This window comes from Macrotis lagotis, chromosome 1 (genome assembly GCF_037893015.1).
Source record: "Macrotis lagotis isolate mMagLag1 chromosome 1, bilby.v1.9.chrom.fasta, whole genome shotgun sequence".
NCBI classification, from domain to species: domain Eukaryota; kingdom Metazoa; phylum Chordata; class Mammalia; order Peramelemorphia; family Peramelidae; genus Macrotis; species Macrotis lagotis.
The window spans coordinates 755,608,301-755,622,808 of NC_133658.1; the positions used below are offsets into that span (position 1 = coordinate 755,608,301).

General features: G+C 40.6%; 1 protein-coding gene across 1 annotated transcript in view; it reads right to left on the reverse strand.

Annotated features, from left to right (window-relative positions):
- Positions 1-392: 392 nt before the first annotated feature.
- Positions 393-14,508, reverse strand: part of DCPS (decapping enzyme, scavenger) — a 50,481-nt gene continuing 36,365 nt past the window's right edge. Inside the window, exons 4-6 of the mRNA XM_074216370.1 lie at positions 12,259-12,372; positions 2,473-2,583; positions 393-845 (exon numbers count right to left, since the gene is read on the reverse strand). Of these exons, the coding sequence (XP_074072471.1) occupies positions 579-845; positions 2,473-2,583; positions 12,259-12,372 (492 nt within the window). The 3' untranslated portion in view covers positions 393-578. The remainder of the gene's footprint in view (positions 846-2,472; positions 2,584-12,258; positions 12,373-14,508) is intronic.

Sequence of the window (14,508 nt, forward strand, 5' to 3'; positions counted from 1 at the left end):
GGGTGACTTGCTGACCAAACAATAGACACTTACATGAATTTCGTCATATGATTTTTATTTAAGTTTCCTCCCTACCTCCACTCCCTAACTCCTACATCTTGCCAAGAGAGCAGGAAAGGGCAGTGGATAAACCAAACACTGGAGAAAAAGAGGTGAGGAGGAGCTTTCAGATGACTCAGTGGGCTGTTTAGAGAAAGGTTTTCTAGCTAGTTCTAAGGAATCTCTATACCCCAAAGGGTGGGAGAGTTGCTTGGAATAAAAGGTCAGAACAAAGTTAAGTACAGTAACCAGGGACCTAGGATAAATAGGGACCCCAGGCTTGATTTAGATCCAAGCTTCTTCCCAGACCTTCATCATGAGCTTCAACAAGGATACACCCATCTAGCTGAAGAGAATCCTGCTCATATCCCCCAACCTCCTTATTCTCCCAATCCCCAAGTCACTCAAGTCACTCTGGGCCTAGTGAATCAGATATTTTATTAACCGTTACAGAGAACAAATGAGTACAAAAAGATGTTTTAAAAACCCAACAACAATAAAAGCATCTTCCCACATGAGAGCTCCACTGGTTGGACATCTCAGCTCTTCTTGGCCTCCTGGAATAGCTTAAGCAGAGGCTCATCAGCCTTCAGGGCAAAAGTAAGGGTACGCCGCTGATAATAGTGTGGGTCACATTCTAGATTCTCAATCACATCAGCCAACAGATGTGCCCGCTCCACACCTGAGCCAGGTGCCTCAAAACCCAAGGCAGTGAAGTGCACATGCAGGTGGTAATAAGAGGGCTGGTAGTGCAGGTAAACTCGAAGACGGTCCTCCTTCACTTGGTAGCGCTGCTGGATGGCTTCCTGAGAAAAGAAAGGAGTCCCAAAGACAAAATTTTTGAGTCCAAACAAATCCCTTTTCCAAAACACTCCCTAGGATCAGAGGCCTAGGCCAAGAGACCAGACTCAGTCATTCTCTCTCAATTTGTTATCCAAGACATATCCTCTTCCCCAGGTCTATTTTCCTTTCAGGAAAAGGTCCTGTTCAGAACATGGAAAACCCCAGGATTTAAAGACAAAGCCTCTTGGTTCCTGAAGATTACTGAGACTGACATCCTGCCCTTTTCTCTGATTATCTCCAGATATTTTCCTTCCACTGTTTCCAGGAAAGGAGTAGACAGAAGGAATCTGTACACCCCAATTTAGACTGTGAACTTGAAGAAAACAAGGTCAGGGCTAGGCTAGGAATTAGAAAAGCTTAATCAGGAGAGGGTGGGTGGAGGGGTGACTGTGGGGTGCTGGAGCAGCCTGAGGGTTAGTCTCAGGTAACTCTCAACTTGGCTCCTTTGGAACACAAAAAGGCCTTTACTTTCACTCTGGATGAGACTCTGGTACTGAGATGGGTTTTCATTAAGTCCCCAAGTTTGGACACATTGCTTTCCATGGAGTAAGGAGAAAGAGAAATAACAAATACTTGGTGTCTCCTGGAAAATCTGCTAGTTACATGTTCAACTGCCCTTCAGATTTTTAATCTGGACTTGAGAGGTTCTAGAGTTTAGGGCTAATGTACTCAAGCCACGTCCAAATCAACAGTAATTTTACCTGTGGTACTTTCCTATCAAACTTCTCCTACCTCTTTGTCTCCAACTCTGTCTTCCAGTCTCCCATGCCAAGAACTGGAAGAGACTTAGCTTTCTTAACATGGTAAATTTTAGAGGAAGTCAGGATGAATAGAAAAGATAAGAGGGTGAGAGAGAGCTGGCACTAAAGCCAAAAAAACCCAAAACATGTTCAGAGCATCTGGCTACAGAGAGCAAGACCAGGTTCTGTATGAAACAGTCTTCCCAAAAGATAGAGATAAGACCTAATGCAAGAGTTTGAGCCATGTGGAATAGAGTGGATCTGACCAGTTTAGCAGAAAAGGAGGTAAACTGGCCCTTGAATAACTATTAGAATCTGAACTGGAGGGGTAGTTAGGTGAGGCAGTACCAGCCCTGAAGTCAGGAGGACCCAAGTTCAAAATCTGTCCTCTGACCTTTACTAGCTTGTGTGACCCTGGGCAAATCACTTAATCCTAACTGTCTCCCAAGGGGGAGGGAGAGGTGCCTGAAAAATCTGGATAAGAGCTGGGAAGCAGAGATCAACATGCCAGATGGAGAAAACAACATAAGTAGGTGGAAATGATGAGGCAGTGAAGAGACCAGTCCTGCTGGTACAGAAGGCCCAAAATACACAGCAGCAGAAAATATGTTTAGAGAGTTGGGGTCAAGCTATGTAGAGGGTCGTTTATGCCAGTTAAGTTTATCTAAGGGGGGGAGGATTATCCTATGGTGGGCTCCTGGGGAAACACCTGGGAAGGGAAGAGGAGTGGTCTAACGAAGAGGATGAAGAGTCCAATAAATTCCTGATGCTATTCTTTCCCAGGAAGGAGCCAGGCCCTAGTCTGGCTTCTATTGGTAGCTAACCTGCCCCCCCTTTTGTGGTAGCTCACCTGCCCCTCTTGCAAGATGTTTCTGAGTAAGGGTAAATGTTCTCCAGTGAGTTCTCGTATGGACTTGATCCCCCGGCGATGGCAGATGGCAATCAGGTAGAGGTCATCCAACTACAAAGAGGCAGAAAAAGTAGTGATCAGGCTGGAGCCAGGGACACGGGAACTGACTTGAAGGCTCCCTTGCTTAATGCAGGAGACCTGGATACAACTTGGCCTTGAGCTAAAGGTAGACTGCTTTCCAGACAACATACCAGGGGTTTTATCCTAGTAAAACAAGAACATACAAGTGTCTGCATTTTGAATAGGAGGTAACAATAAACATAAATTTTCTGAAGCTTTCAGTTTAAGAAAGAAGATTAAAGGCCTTTTGGTTTTTCTGTGGAGTATAGCGGTATGTCAGCATCTGTGTTAACTGCATATATTTACTGTAAATACCACTAGTAAGTAAACTAACTTATAAACTATATGGTGCAGTCAACACTTGAGTACTGGGCTTGGAGTCAGGAAGACCTAAGTCTGAATTTTGTTCAGACATTTTCTAGTGTGTGGCTATGATCAAGTCACTCAATCTCTTTCTCTGTTTCCTACGAAGAATAACAGCACCCACCTCAAGGTGGTTAGGAGGATTTAATGATTTTAATTTTAAAATGCTATACAGAAGTTAGGTTATTCATTCTTATTTTTCTTTACCACCCCTAACAGGTCTCTGGGCTGTCCTGATTCCCTTTTACGAATAAGGTTTGAAATTTTGTGTCCACATCAATTCAAACAGCCAAAAAATCAGAGGATCTTATCCTATACCATAGATCAAACTGTTTTCCACTTCCAATCAAGAAAAATCTATCGTCACTAACTTACCCAAGATCAGAGCTATGGACCATCCCATATCATAAATTAGTTGGGAATGAGGGGTCCTCAATCAACAAGGTGCTGGGCCAATTGTGGGAGAAAAACTAAAAGCTCCCAGCTTCAGACATTTCTGTCCTGGGGGAAAGCACCAAACGACCCTGACTGATTCCAATTCCTCACTGCAAAAATTCAGGTGAAAAAGAATCATCCAATCCTTGGGGTCCCAGATCCAAGAATACAAAAATGAAGTTTTTTCCTGGATTGCCTGGAGAGACAAATGAGCAGTAGTCTCTGTCATGCTTCCTTTCTCTGTCTGTAGCTTGGAAGGCTAAGTGATATGACCCCTCTCCTCAGACCTGAAAGTAATAATCCAACCCACTGTGCTGGAACTGCTGAATGAATCCACACTGCTCCTTGCTCCAACTCCACCCCTAGTCTCAGCCTACCTAGGTTATGATCAGAGAACCAAGTTGACTACTTTGCCCAATTAAGGGATCAAGGAGTAGCTAGAAGAGAAAATTAAGTTTCAAACTTGGAAGGAACTGGATATTCTTGACTTGTGTGGGTGTGTTGTTTTTTTAGCTCTTCTATTTATTGACTGCCACAGTGCTCCCAAATAATAATGGCATTTATTTTGGATGAATGCTGACACTTGCTAAATATGACACACACCGAATTACAGCTCTTGGCTCCATTGGCTGGGAATGGAACATGGATCCTGATATATTACCTGTCAGTTTGGAGGCTGAATCAGGTAGTGTTGGTGGTAAAGACTAATTCTATGGAAACCAGGCTTCTCTCTGATATACCAACCTAATGGATGGCTTCTACAGATCTCCAAGGAGATTGGAAAGTTGTCAGATGTTGATCAGAGACATTTAAATGGCAGCTCAGATGGTGGCAGACTGTCTTAAGAAGTTAGCATAACCAAGTTCTTTCTGTGGGGCAGAATAAGCTTAACAGAGATGTATGGACAAAAAGCCACTTTCCCAATGGGATGCCCCTCCCCTTCACTGTCCCTGCCACCTCTACCAGAAACAAAGGAAGAGATCATGTCCCTGGTACTGCTCTGCTTCTGATTCTTGGTTCTAAGAACCCTATTCTCTTCACCCTGTCCTTAGTAGGTTCTAAGGAAGGGATTGTATTGATTTTCATCTTTGTAATACCACAGCCTAACACAGTGTCTTTCACAAGGCAGGCAAATATTTGTTTATGCCTAAACAGAAAGAAAAAACAGAAGTCACTTATTCAGGTTTGCTTTAACTGATCATCTGACTCCCTCCAAGGAAGTGCCTTCTCAAACAATCAGATTCACTCCCTTTGGGGCAATGGAAAATCCATTTTTGGTACAGCCACCCTCATAGAAAAATTTAAAGTCACTCTTCCACAACCTCTTGCCCTACAGTCAGATTAAAAGTCAAAATATTGTAGACCCCCAGCCTAAGAAAAATAAACTGAATGAAGGTCATCATTATTTTCCCCAGCACACAAAGGTGGCTGACATGTTGAAGATTTACAAAATGAATACAAGCCAGTTGCTAGAGAGTCAACAGTATCCAGTAACCAAAGGATCACAGAGGGAAGGAGCATTTGTGGGACTAGCCATGGCTTAGGCATGGAGAGGAATGCCCAAGGTTGGGTCCTGGGACAGGACTCAGAAAATAACAGGAAGAAGGACCTGAAGCTTGGGGCATCATTCTCCAAACTGAGTCGAGCTTGAACTGGATGATAATATTAAGCTGCTAAAAATAGATCTAAAATTATAGGTGACAATCACTTGTATCACTATTAATAAAAGCATTTCATTTAAGCCAGCTCTTCTAATCCCAACCTAAAATACTGCTTCTGGCCTCATTGGTAAATAAGAGTCAGATGAAATAACAAAAAGTTCTCTGTTATATAGGAGACTGCCCAAAGAAGCAGAGGAATCATTCCTCCAGGATGGGAGAAATTTCAGCATCACTAGACCTTTGAAATTTCAGAGCTCAAGATCCACTGCACCACCTAGCTGCCCTTATATTTATTTGCTGTCAACTTTTTGTTCCTTTTGCTCAGATTTCAATCCACTACATTTCATGAGATGGTGAAGTTTCAAAGGTTAAATGATACTGAAATCTCTCCCATCTCCATCAGCCATCCACCACTTTGTGAATTGACCTTGAATCCTGGACCTCCTGGGTACATGGCTGCATGGAGAATGCTTGGGGGAAAGTCAGGAGTTTTATAGAAGCTGATTCCTGAGCTAAGCTGAGTTGGCCCTGGGGGTATTTCTCATTGCTGGCACAGGTGTTCCTGGCTCAGCAGCTTCATCCTCCAGTTCCTCCCAAAACAGTTCCAAAACAGAGCCAACTCAGGGTTGTCTGCTGGCAGTTCTTTTCTCCATACTAGCCCAATTAACTCCTACAAGACAAGGTAAAGGCAAGGAAAATACTCTTAACCATAGAGGGCAGGCAGGTGTTCTCATCATCTCTCAACTGAGAGGGGGTCATTTTCTTTGATCTTACCTGCTTCTAATGAATTACTCAAGATTTCAGTTTCTGGAAACTCCCTTCAAATCCACCCCCCACCCCCAAACCACAATTGCCTAGGGGATGCATGATCCCCCTACAACCCTTATCAGAAACAAGGGAAGCCATCATATTCTTGGCTTTCTCTTTCTGATTTTAAATTCTAAGAACCCCATTTTCTCTAACCTGTCCTTGATTATTCTCTCTCTCTTTCTCCATATATCTATAGATATATAAATATATTATTTTTTCCTCAATTACATGTTAAAATATTTTTTAACATTTTTTTCTTTTTTCTTTTTTTTGGTTTATTTTATTATAATCTTGTGAGAGTAAACATAACCCCCCCCCTCCCGCCAGAAAAATGAGAAACCTCAAGAATAGTGAGAAAGGAAAGAAAAAAGTGTACTTCAGTCTGTGTTCAGATTCCAACGGCTCTGTCTCTGGAATGAGTTGCTTTCTTTATCGTAAGTCCACCAAAGAAGCTGCTTCAATATTTTTCCCACAGTTGCAATCACTAGCTGTATTTCCCTCCACTCTATTCTTCCCCATTCTCATTTATTCTATTCTCTCTCTCTCTCTCTCTCTCTCTCTCTCTCTCTCTCTCTCTCTCTCTCTCTCTCTCTCTCTCTCTCTCCTTTCATCCTATCCCTGTTCAGAAGTGTGTTGTATCTGAGTACCCTCTCCCATGATCTTCCCTCCTTCCCCTTATCCCATTCCTTTCATCTCATTTTCTCTAGATTAAAGTGTGTATTTTTTTCCTCTGAGCCATTTCTGATGAGAATGAAGGCTCATTCATTCCCTCTCATCTTTCCTGTTCCACTCCATTGTAAAAGCTTTTCTTGACTCTTACGTGAAATATCTTAGCCCCTTCTTCCTCTCCTTTCACTTGCTCCCAGTACTTCCTATCACTCATTGATGCCATCTTTTTACTATATTATACCATTATATTCCACTCCTTCCTGTGCCTTGTCTATATGTGCTCCTTCTAACTGCTTTTATAAATGAGAAAGTTCATATGAGATATCAGTATCTTCTTCCCATGCAGGAATACAAACAGTTCAACATCATTAACCTCTTCATAACTGGTCCTTCTCATCCATCCCCTCTATGCTTCACCTGAGTCCTATACTTGTAGATAAAACTTTCTGTTCAGCTCTGGTTGTTTCCATAGAAAAGTTTGAAAGTCCTCTGTTTCATTGAAAGTCCACCTTTTCCCCTGAAATAAGATGTTCAGTTTTGCTGGGTAGTTGATTCTCGGTTGTAAACCAAGATCTTTTGCCTTCCAGAATATCATCTTTCAGGCTCTATGAGCCCTTAATGTGGATACTGCCAGATCTTGTGTAATCCTGTATAGAGCCACAGTAGTTGAATTGGCTGTTTCTGGCAGCTTTTAATATTTTCTCTTTGACTTAGGAGTTTTGGAATTTGGCTATAAAATTCCTGGAAATTTTTCTTTTGGAATCTCAGGAGGTGATTGGTAGATTCCCTCAATTTCTATCTTACCCTCTGTTTCTAGGATCTTAGGACAATTTTTTTGTTGGTTTTTTTTTAAGTTTTTGCTAGGCAGTGGGGTTAAATGGCTTGCCCAAGGCCACACAGCTAGGTCATTATTAAGTGTCTGAGACTGGATTTGAACCCAGGTACTCCTGACTCCAGAGCCAGTGCTTTATCCACTGTGCCACCTAGCTGCCCCCATCTTAGGACAATTTTGCTGTATTATTTCTTGAAAAATGAAGTCTAGGCTCTTTTCCTGGTCAGGATTTTCAGGTAGCCCAATAATTTTTAAATTATCTCTTCTGGATCTGTTTTCAAGGTAAGTTGTTTTTCCAATGAGATATTTCACATTTTCTTCTAATTTGGGGTTTTTTGGGGGTATAGTTTTATTTCTTCCTGATTTCTCACAATGTCATCAGCTTCCTTTAGTTTCATTCTGCATTTGATATTTTCTTCAGAGAACTTTTCTATCTCCTTTTTCCAGCTGGCTAATTCTGCTTTTTTAAGGCATTCTTTTCATTTGCCTTTTGGATTGCTTTTTTTCCATTTGGCCTAAACTGGTTTTTAACTTATTTTTTTCAGGCTTTTTTTTGTATATCTTTCACCAAGCTGCTTGGATTTCATGATTTATCTGCATTGCTCTTCTTTCTTGTCCCATTTTTTCCTCTACCTCCTTTAATTGCTTTTCAAAGACTTTTTTGAGTTCATTTATAGCCTGAGTCTATTTTCTATTTCTCTTGGATGTTTTGGATACCAAAGCTTCACCTTTGGCATCTTCTGAGTATGTATTTTGGTCCCCCAAGGGATCAAAGTAATTTTCTATGGTCAGATTCTTCTTTTTTCTGTTGTTCACTCATATCCTCAGCCTGTGACTGATTTACTGAACTTCCAAGGCTTTGGGGGGTTTTTGGAACAGGCCACAAGGACCTTAATTCCTCCAAGGGCATAGGAGAGGCTCCAACTGCTCTCTTGCCTGTGCTCTGATATGTGGATGACCACAGGCCCTCCCCTATGCCCTGGAGTTGTGAGGAGGGTCCCTGCTCAGCTATGGTGGTATGGGGGCCCAGACTGCAACCAGAATCTGAGAGTGAGCAAACAGCTCAGTCCTGCCCCAAGGGGAGCACAGAGACCTCTGCAGTATCCCCCGAGCCCCTTACCCTCTGTGGGCTGAGAGCTCTGGACGCACTAGGTGGCTTCACTGATTTCCACTGCAGGTTCTCACCACAGGACTGCTCTGAGGCTAGTGCTCCACTCTGGAACAGCAGAGTTCTCTCACCAGCCCTTCCAGCTGTCCCTGGTGATCCCTGGGCCAAGAGGTCTAGAAACTGCCCCCCTGCCATGGACCCAGGCACCCCCAGGGACCCAGGTGCCTGGCCTGGATGCACTGTAGCTGTGCTACGGTTCTTTCCAACCCCCAGTCCCAGTGAAACAGACACTTTCTTGAAGAATTTCTAAGTTGTCTTGGACTGGGAAAGTGTATCACTCAGCCTTTCTTGGGTTCTGTCCCTCTAAATTTTTGTCTAGAGTCATAATTTGATGGCTTTTGGAGTTTTTTTGAGGAATAAGTTTCTGGGAATTCCTGCCTTCATGCCACCCTCTTGGCTCCACCCCCCCCATTTGTGTTTTTTTTAAAGTTTTGAGTTCCAAATTCTATCCTTTCCTCCCTCCCTCCACTCTCCCCTCCCTGAGAGGGTGAACAATCTGATATGGAGTGCATATGTGCAATCATGTAAAACATTTCTATTAGTCATTTTGTTTAAGAAAACTAGAAAGAAAAGAAAAAATAAAGAAGGAAGGAAGAAAGATAGCATGTTTCAGTTTGTATTCAAACAGTATCAGTTCTCATATAGTATGTATAGTATGAGAGCTCTGGATGCACTGGGTGGCTTCACTGATTCCCACTGCAGGTTCTCACCACTGGACTGCTCTCAGGCTAGTGCTCCACTATGGAGCAGCAGAGTTTTCTCACCACCCCTTCCAGCTGTCCCTGGTGATCCCTGGGCCAAGAGGTCTAAAAACCGCCCCCCTGCCATGGACCTAGCTGAGAGCTATAGTATAGCAGATAGTATGCTTCATCATGAATCCTTTGGGATTATCTTGGATCACTGTTATCAAAAAGATTAGCTTAAGTTATTCATAGTTCTTTACTGTATAATATTGCTGTTACTAGATACAATATTTTCTTAGTTCTGCTCACTTCATTTTGCATTAATTTATGTGGGACTTCCAGGGTTTTCTGAAACCATTTTTCTTGTCATTTCTAATAACATAGTAATTACTCCATCATAATTATAAGCCACAACTTGCTTAGCCATTTCCCCAATTGATAGGCATTCCTTTGATTTCCAATTCTTAGCCATCATAAAAAGAGTTGCTATAACTGATGCTGAGTGAAGTGAGCAGAACCAGAATATTATACACTTAACAGCAACATTGTGTGATCAACAGACTTAGCTCTTCTCGGTAATTAAAGACAATTCTTAAAGAATTGTGATGCAAAATGCCATCCACATCCAGAAAAACAATTATGGAATCTGAATGCAGATCAAAGCATACTATTTTCATTTTGTAAAATTTGTTTTTGTTTTATTCTTCATCTGGTTTTCTTCTTTAGTTCTGAATGTTTTTTCACAGTGTGACTAATAATGGAAATATATGTAACATGACTGAACATGTTTAACCTATATAAGATCACTTGCTGTCTTAGGTAAGGGGAAAGGAAGGGAAGGAGGGAGAAAATTTTATGAAAATGAATGTTGAAAATTATCTTTACATATAATTTAAAAATAAATATATAAATTTATTATTAAAAACTTTTAAAAAAATGAATAGATCCTTTCCCTTTTTTGCTTTTTATGTCTAGACTGAACAGTGACACAGTTGGATCAAGGAACTATGCACATATTTATTACTCTTTGAGCACAGTTTTGAATTGCTTTTCAGAATAGCTGGATCAGTTCACATAGTTCCATCAACAATTATAAGTATCCCAAATTTTCCCACATTCCCTCCAACATTTATTATTTTCCTTTTTTTGTCATATTAGCTAATCTGATAGGTGGAAGGTAGTACCCCTGAGAATTTTTAATTTTATTTTAAAATCAATAGTTATTTAGAGCATATTTTTATATGACTATAGATAGCTTTGATTTTTTCATCTAAAACTGCCTGTTCATATCATATCTTTTGATCATTTATCAATTAGGGAGTGAGTTATACGTTTATAAATTTGACTCAGTCTTCTATATATTTGAGAAATGAGGCCTTTTATCAGAGATATTTGTTGTAAAAAATTTTTTCCCAGTTTTCTCCTTTCCTTTTAATTTTGGTTGCTTTGGTTATGTTTGTATACTTTTTAATTTTATACAAAGTTGTCTATTTAATATTTTGTAATGTTTTCTTTATTTTTTTTGGATCTAAATTCTTCCCCAATCCAAAGATCTGACAAACTATACCATGCTCTTCTAATTTTCTTGTGCTACCACCCTCTATGTGTAAATCATGTACCAGTTTTGACCCTACCTTGGTCTACTGTGTGAGATGTTGGTCTACACCTAGTTTCTGACATACTGTTTCCAAGTTTTCCCAGTAGTTTTTGTTAAAAAATGAGTTTTTGTTCCAAAAGTTTGTATCCTTGGGTTTATCATTTACTAGATAACTATGATCCTTAACTGTACTCTTGAAGTGATGGAAGAATGTATAGAGGTTGACTGTGTGACTGAAACACTCCACAGGTCAGCTCAATTTAGAATCAGAAAGTCTGAAAGGACACAGAAGCTAAAAAAGTAAAAGGGAAGGAACAGGATGAAGTAAAGTCTAGGCCCCATGACAAGGTCCTGATATCAGGGCCACAGGCTTAGACCAACAGAGAACTATTAAAAAGAATTCAAAATACTTAAAGGGACAGGGAGGGAAAGAATCACCCATTTCCAACTTGAGACTTACCTTTTTCTCATTTCCCCAGTTTGCTGAGCCCTCTATCCTGATACTGTCAAACTATTATTTTGCTGTTCCTCCTAATGATCCTGTATAGATCTCAATCTACTCCTGGATACAAGAAGTCAATGTCCATTTTTACTATCACTGGAGATCTGATTAACTCACAGAAACAGATACTTATCAATATAAATATAATAATGACCTGAGCCAAGAGAGACATCCTTCAGAGGAGAGCAAATACTGTATGTGGGATAGGAGAATAACTGAAGTAATATTCTTAAATTTAACACTTAGAAGGTAGGAGCACTGAGATTTACTTAAAGATCAGATTAGAGAGATCTGATTAGAGATGAAATAAGAAAGAGCCAATAGGCAACAAAAGGGCTTCCTACACAGAAAGAAAAAGACTAGGCTGCTAAATGAAGCTGAGCCACACTTTTGTTGACTGAGGCTTTTCTTGGGGTGCCTGATCCCTAAGAAAGTGAGCTGCAGTTCATCCCCAATTCACTGGAAACCAAATGAAATACAAGCACTTTGACAATGGGGGTTAAAGTCTGAGGGAGTAGCTGTCAATGCAAACAAAAGCTTAACTGATGCAGAATATAGATAGAGGCCCTTCTGCAACTGAGGATGGGGCACCTCTGGGTGGGAACTACAAGGCTGTTAAGGAATCTTTCACATGGCCACTCTCTTTAAGGGATGCCATCACTGTACTTTTTCCTTAAGCACTGGCTTCCTGGGTGGGAGGAGAGGCAGAACAGACCTTTGGCCAACTCTTCTCACCCACAAGTTGAGGTATGATAGGTATGTGCTCCTCTGCCGACTTTTCTTCCTGATTTTGAAAGCTCAGTGATACATTTTGGTAATTTTAACCTGTTTGAAGGAGTTAAAGAAAGGAAGCAAGGGCTAGGGATTGCCAGAAGCTTGAAGTTAAGCAACAAATCACTGCAAGACATGGAAAGCATGCAAGTCTCAGGAAAAAAAATCATCTTACTTGTTTTTGATTCCACTTGAGGTCAGGAATGAGAACAAAGCCATCTGAAGGATCTGGGTTCTCAAATACAATCCGGTCAGCTTCAGCCTTCTTCTCCAGAATATTATATACCCACTAGAAAGAGAAGAAAGAAAAAGAACTACACTTGGGTTTTTAAAGAATTAATTTTATTAATGACAACAGCATGCATATAGGTTTGTTTAAAAACAACAACAAAAAGAATAAAACCTCTCTGGGGCCATGATTCTTCACCTCAGCTAATTCTTTCAATTAAGTTTTTATAGTTTTTAAACAACAAAAATCTACTTCTCTTTCTCCCTTTTCCCCCTCATCCCATCTAGAAATCAAGTTCCACAGCAACACTAAATGATGATCAACTACAATAGATTTAGCTCTTCGCAACAATATAATGGTCAAAAACAAGTCAAAAGACTTGTGATAGAAAATGCTATCCACAGTCAGAGAAAGAACAAATTTGAATGCAGACCAATTTTACTATTTTCAGTTTTTGTTTTTTTCTCATTTTTTTCCCTTTTGTTCTGATTCTTCTTTCACAACTTGACTAATATGAAAAAATGATAACATAATCGGATAAGAATAACCTATATCAGTGTGGTTAGGTGGTGCAGTGGATAGAGCACCGGGCCCTGGAGTCAGGAATACCTGAGTTCAAATCCAGCCTCAGACACATAATAATTACCTAGCTTTGTGGCCTTGGGCAAGCCACTTAACCCCATTGCCTTGCAAAAACAAAAACAAAAACAAAAACAAAAACAAAAAAAACCCTATATCAGATCACTTTCTGTCTTAGGGAAGGGGAAGGGAAGGAAGGAAGGGAGAAAAATGTGGGACTCAAAATCTTACAAAAAAAATGATGAAAACTAACTTTACATGTAATTGGGGAAAAAAAATACAAAAAAAAGGAAGTCTCAAGTTGCTTTCCAGAATTGTTGGACCAGTTCACAGTTCCACTAACAGTACAGTAATGTCCTATCAGCATGGAGACAACAATATTTCCCAAAGAACTTTATCTTTTTTCTACAAGAGGATGGACCATTTTCTAATGGGCAAATTCTCTGCTCCTTCAGAAGAAGGTGTAGGAGAGGGGGACAAAGAGACAGAGGGAAAGAGAAGTAGAGAGAGCAGAAAGATGAGAGACAGAGGAAAGAACAAGAAATAAAGAGGGGGTAGCTAGGTGGTGTAGTAGATCAAGCACTGGTCCTGAGTCTAGAGTCCAAATCCAGATACTTGATACTTATTAGTCATGTGATTTTGGGCAAGTCTCTTAACTCCATTGTCCCACCCCCTCCAAAATATATACATACATACATACATATATATATATATATATGTATATATACACACACACACACACACACACACACACACACACACACGAAGAGAAAGTCAGAGAGATGGTATATAAACTATATCTTCAAAAAGCAGCTAAGCTCCAAAAATTTAACTATAGGCTTCTTCAAGATGAAGTTCAGTTCAGAGGTTGGGAAAGAGTTTTCTCCCTCTAAGAGAGATATAGACTCATCATCAGCATTAACACTAGGGTCAGTCCCAGCTCAAATAGGACTTCAGATGTTTCAGGCTCAATTAAGTGCTTTTTTTCTATTCTATTTCAGGCTGAAGACCATGGACTTGGTACTGCCAAAGCAAATGTCTGCCTTCCAGTCTGAAAGGGAAAGGAGGCAAGACTAGTAAATGAAGAAACATCAAGGAAGTCTGCAGTGGGGTCCTCATGCACAGCTAGCAGAGTAGTTAGTGTTCGGCTACTACAACGACTGGACCACTGGGGATGGCAGAAAGCCTGCCTAATCTGGAGCTCTCTACCGCCTGACAGGACTTCTAAAGATAAGCAGGCAATCAGAACACCCACATCCTTGCTGAAAAACCAGACTTCTTCCACAGCAGCAGCTGATCCTGAACCCATTTTATACAAAGGAAACAAAAATCCAGTGAAGGAGATAGAGTATAAAGGGGTACAACTGGCTAGTGAGCTTGTGTGATCAAGGTTGGACTGGCAATGAATGGCTCAGGGCCTAGGGTAAGGCAGTGCCTTAGAGAAGCTGGGAGGATGGTCCTTTCACTCTCTCTCTCCAACATTTTCTTAACAGAGAATGTGACAATCCTCTCGGGACCCATAATGGTAATCTGGGTTTCAGGTTTAATGAAAAGGGAAGAGAAAGAAGCCTTAAAAAAAAAAAATACCAAACCATGGAAGCTTCTGCTATGAGATAA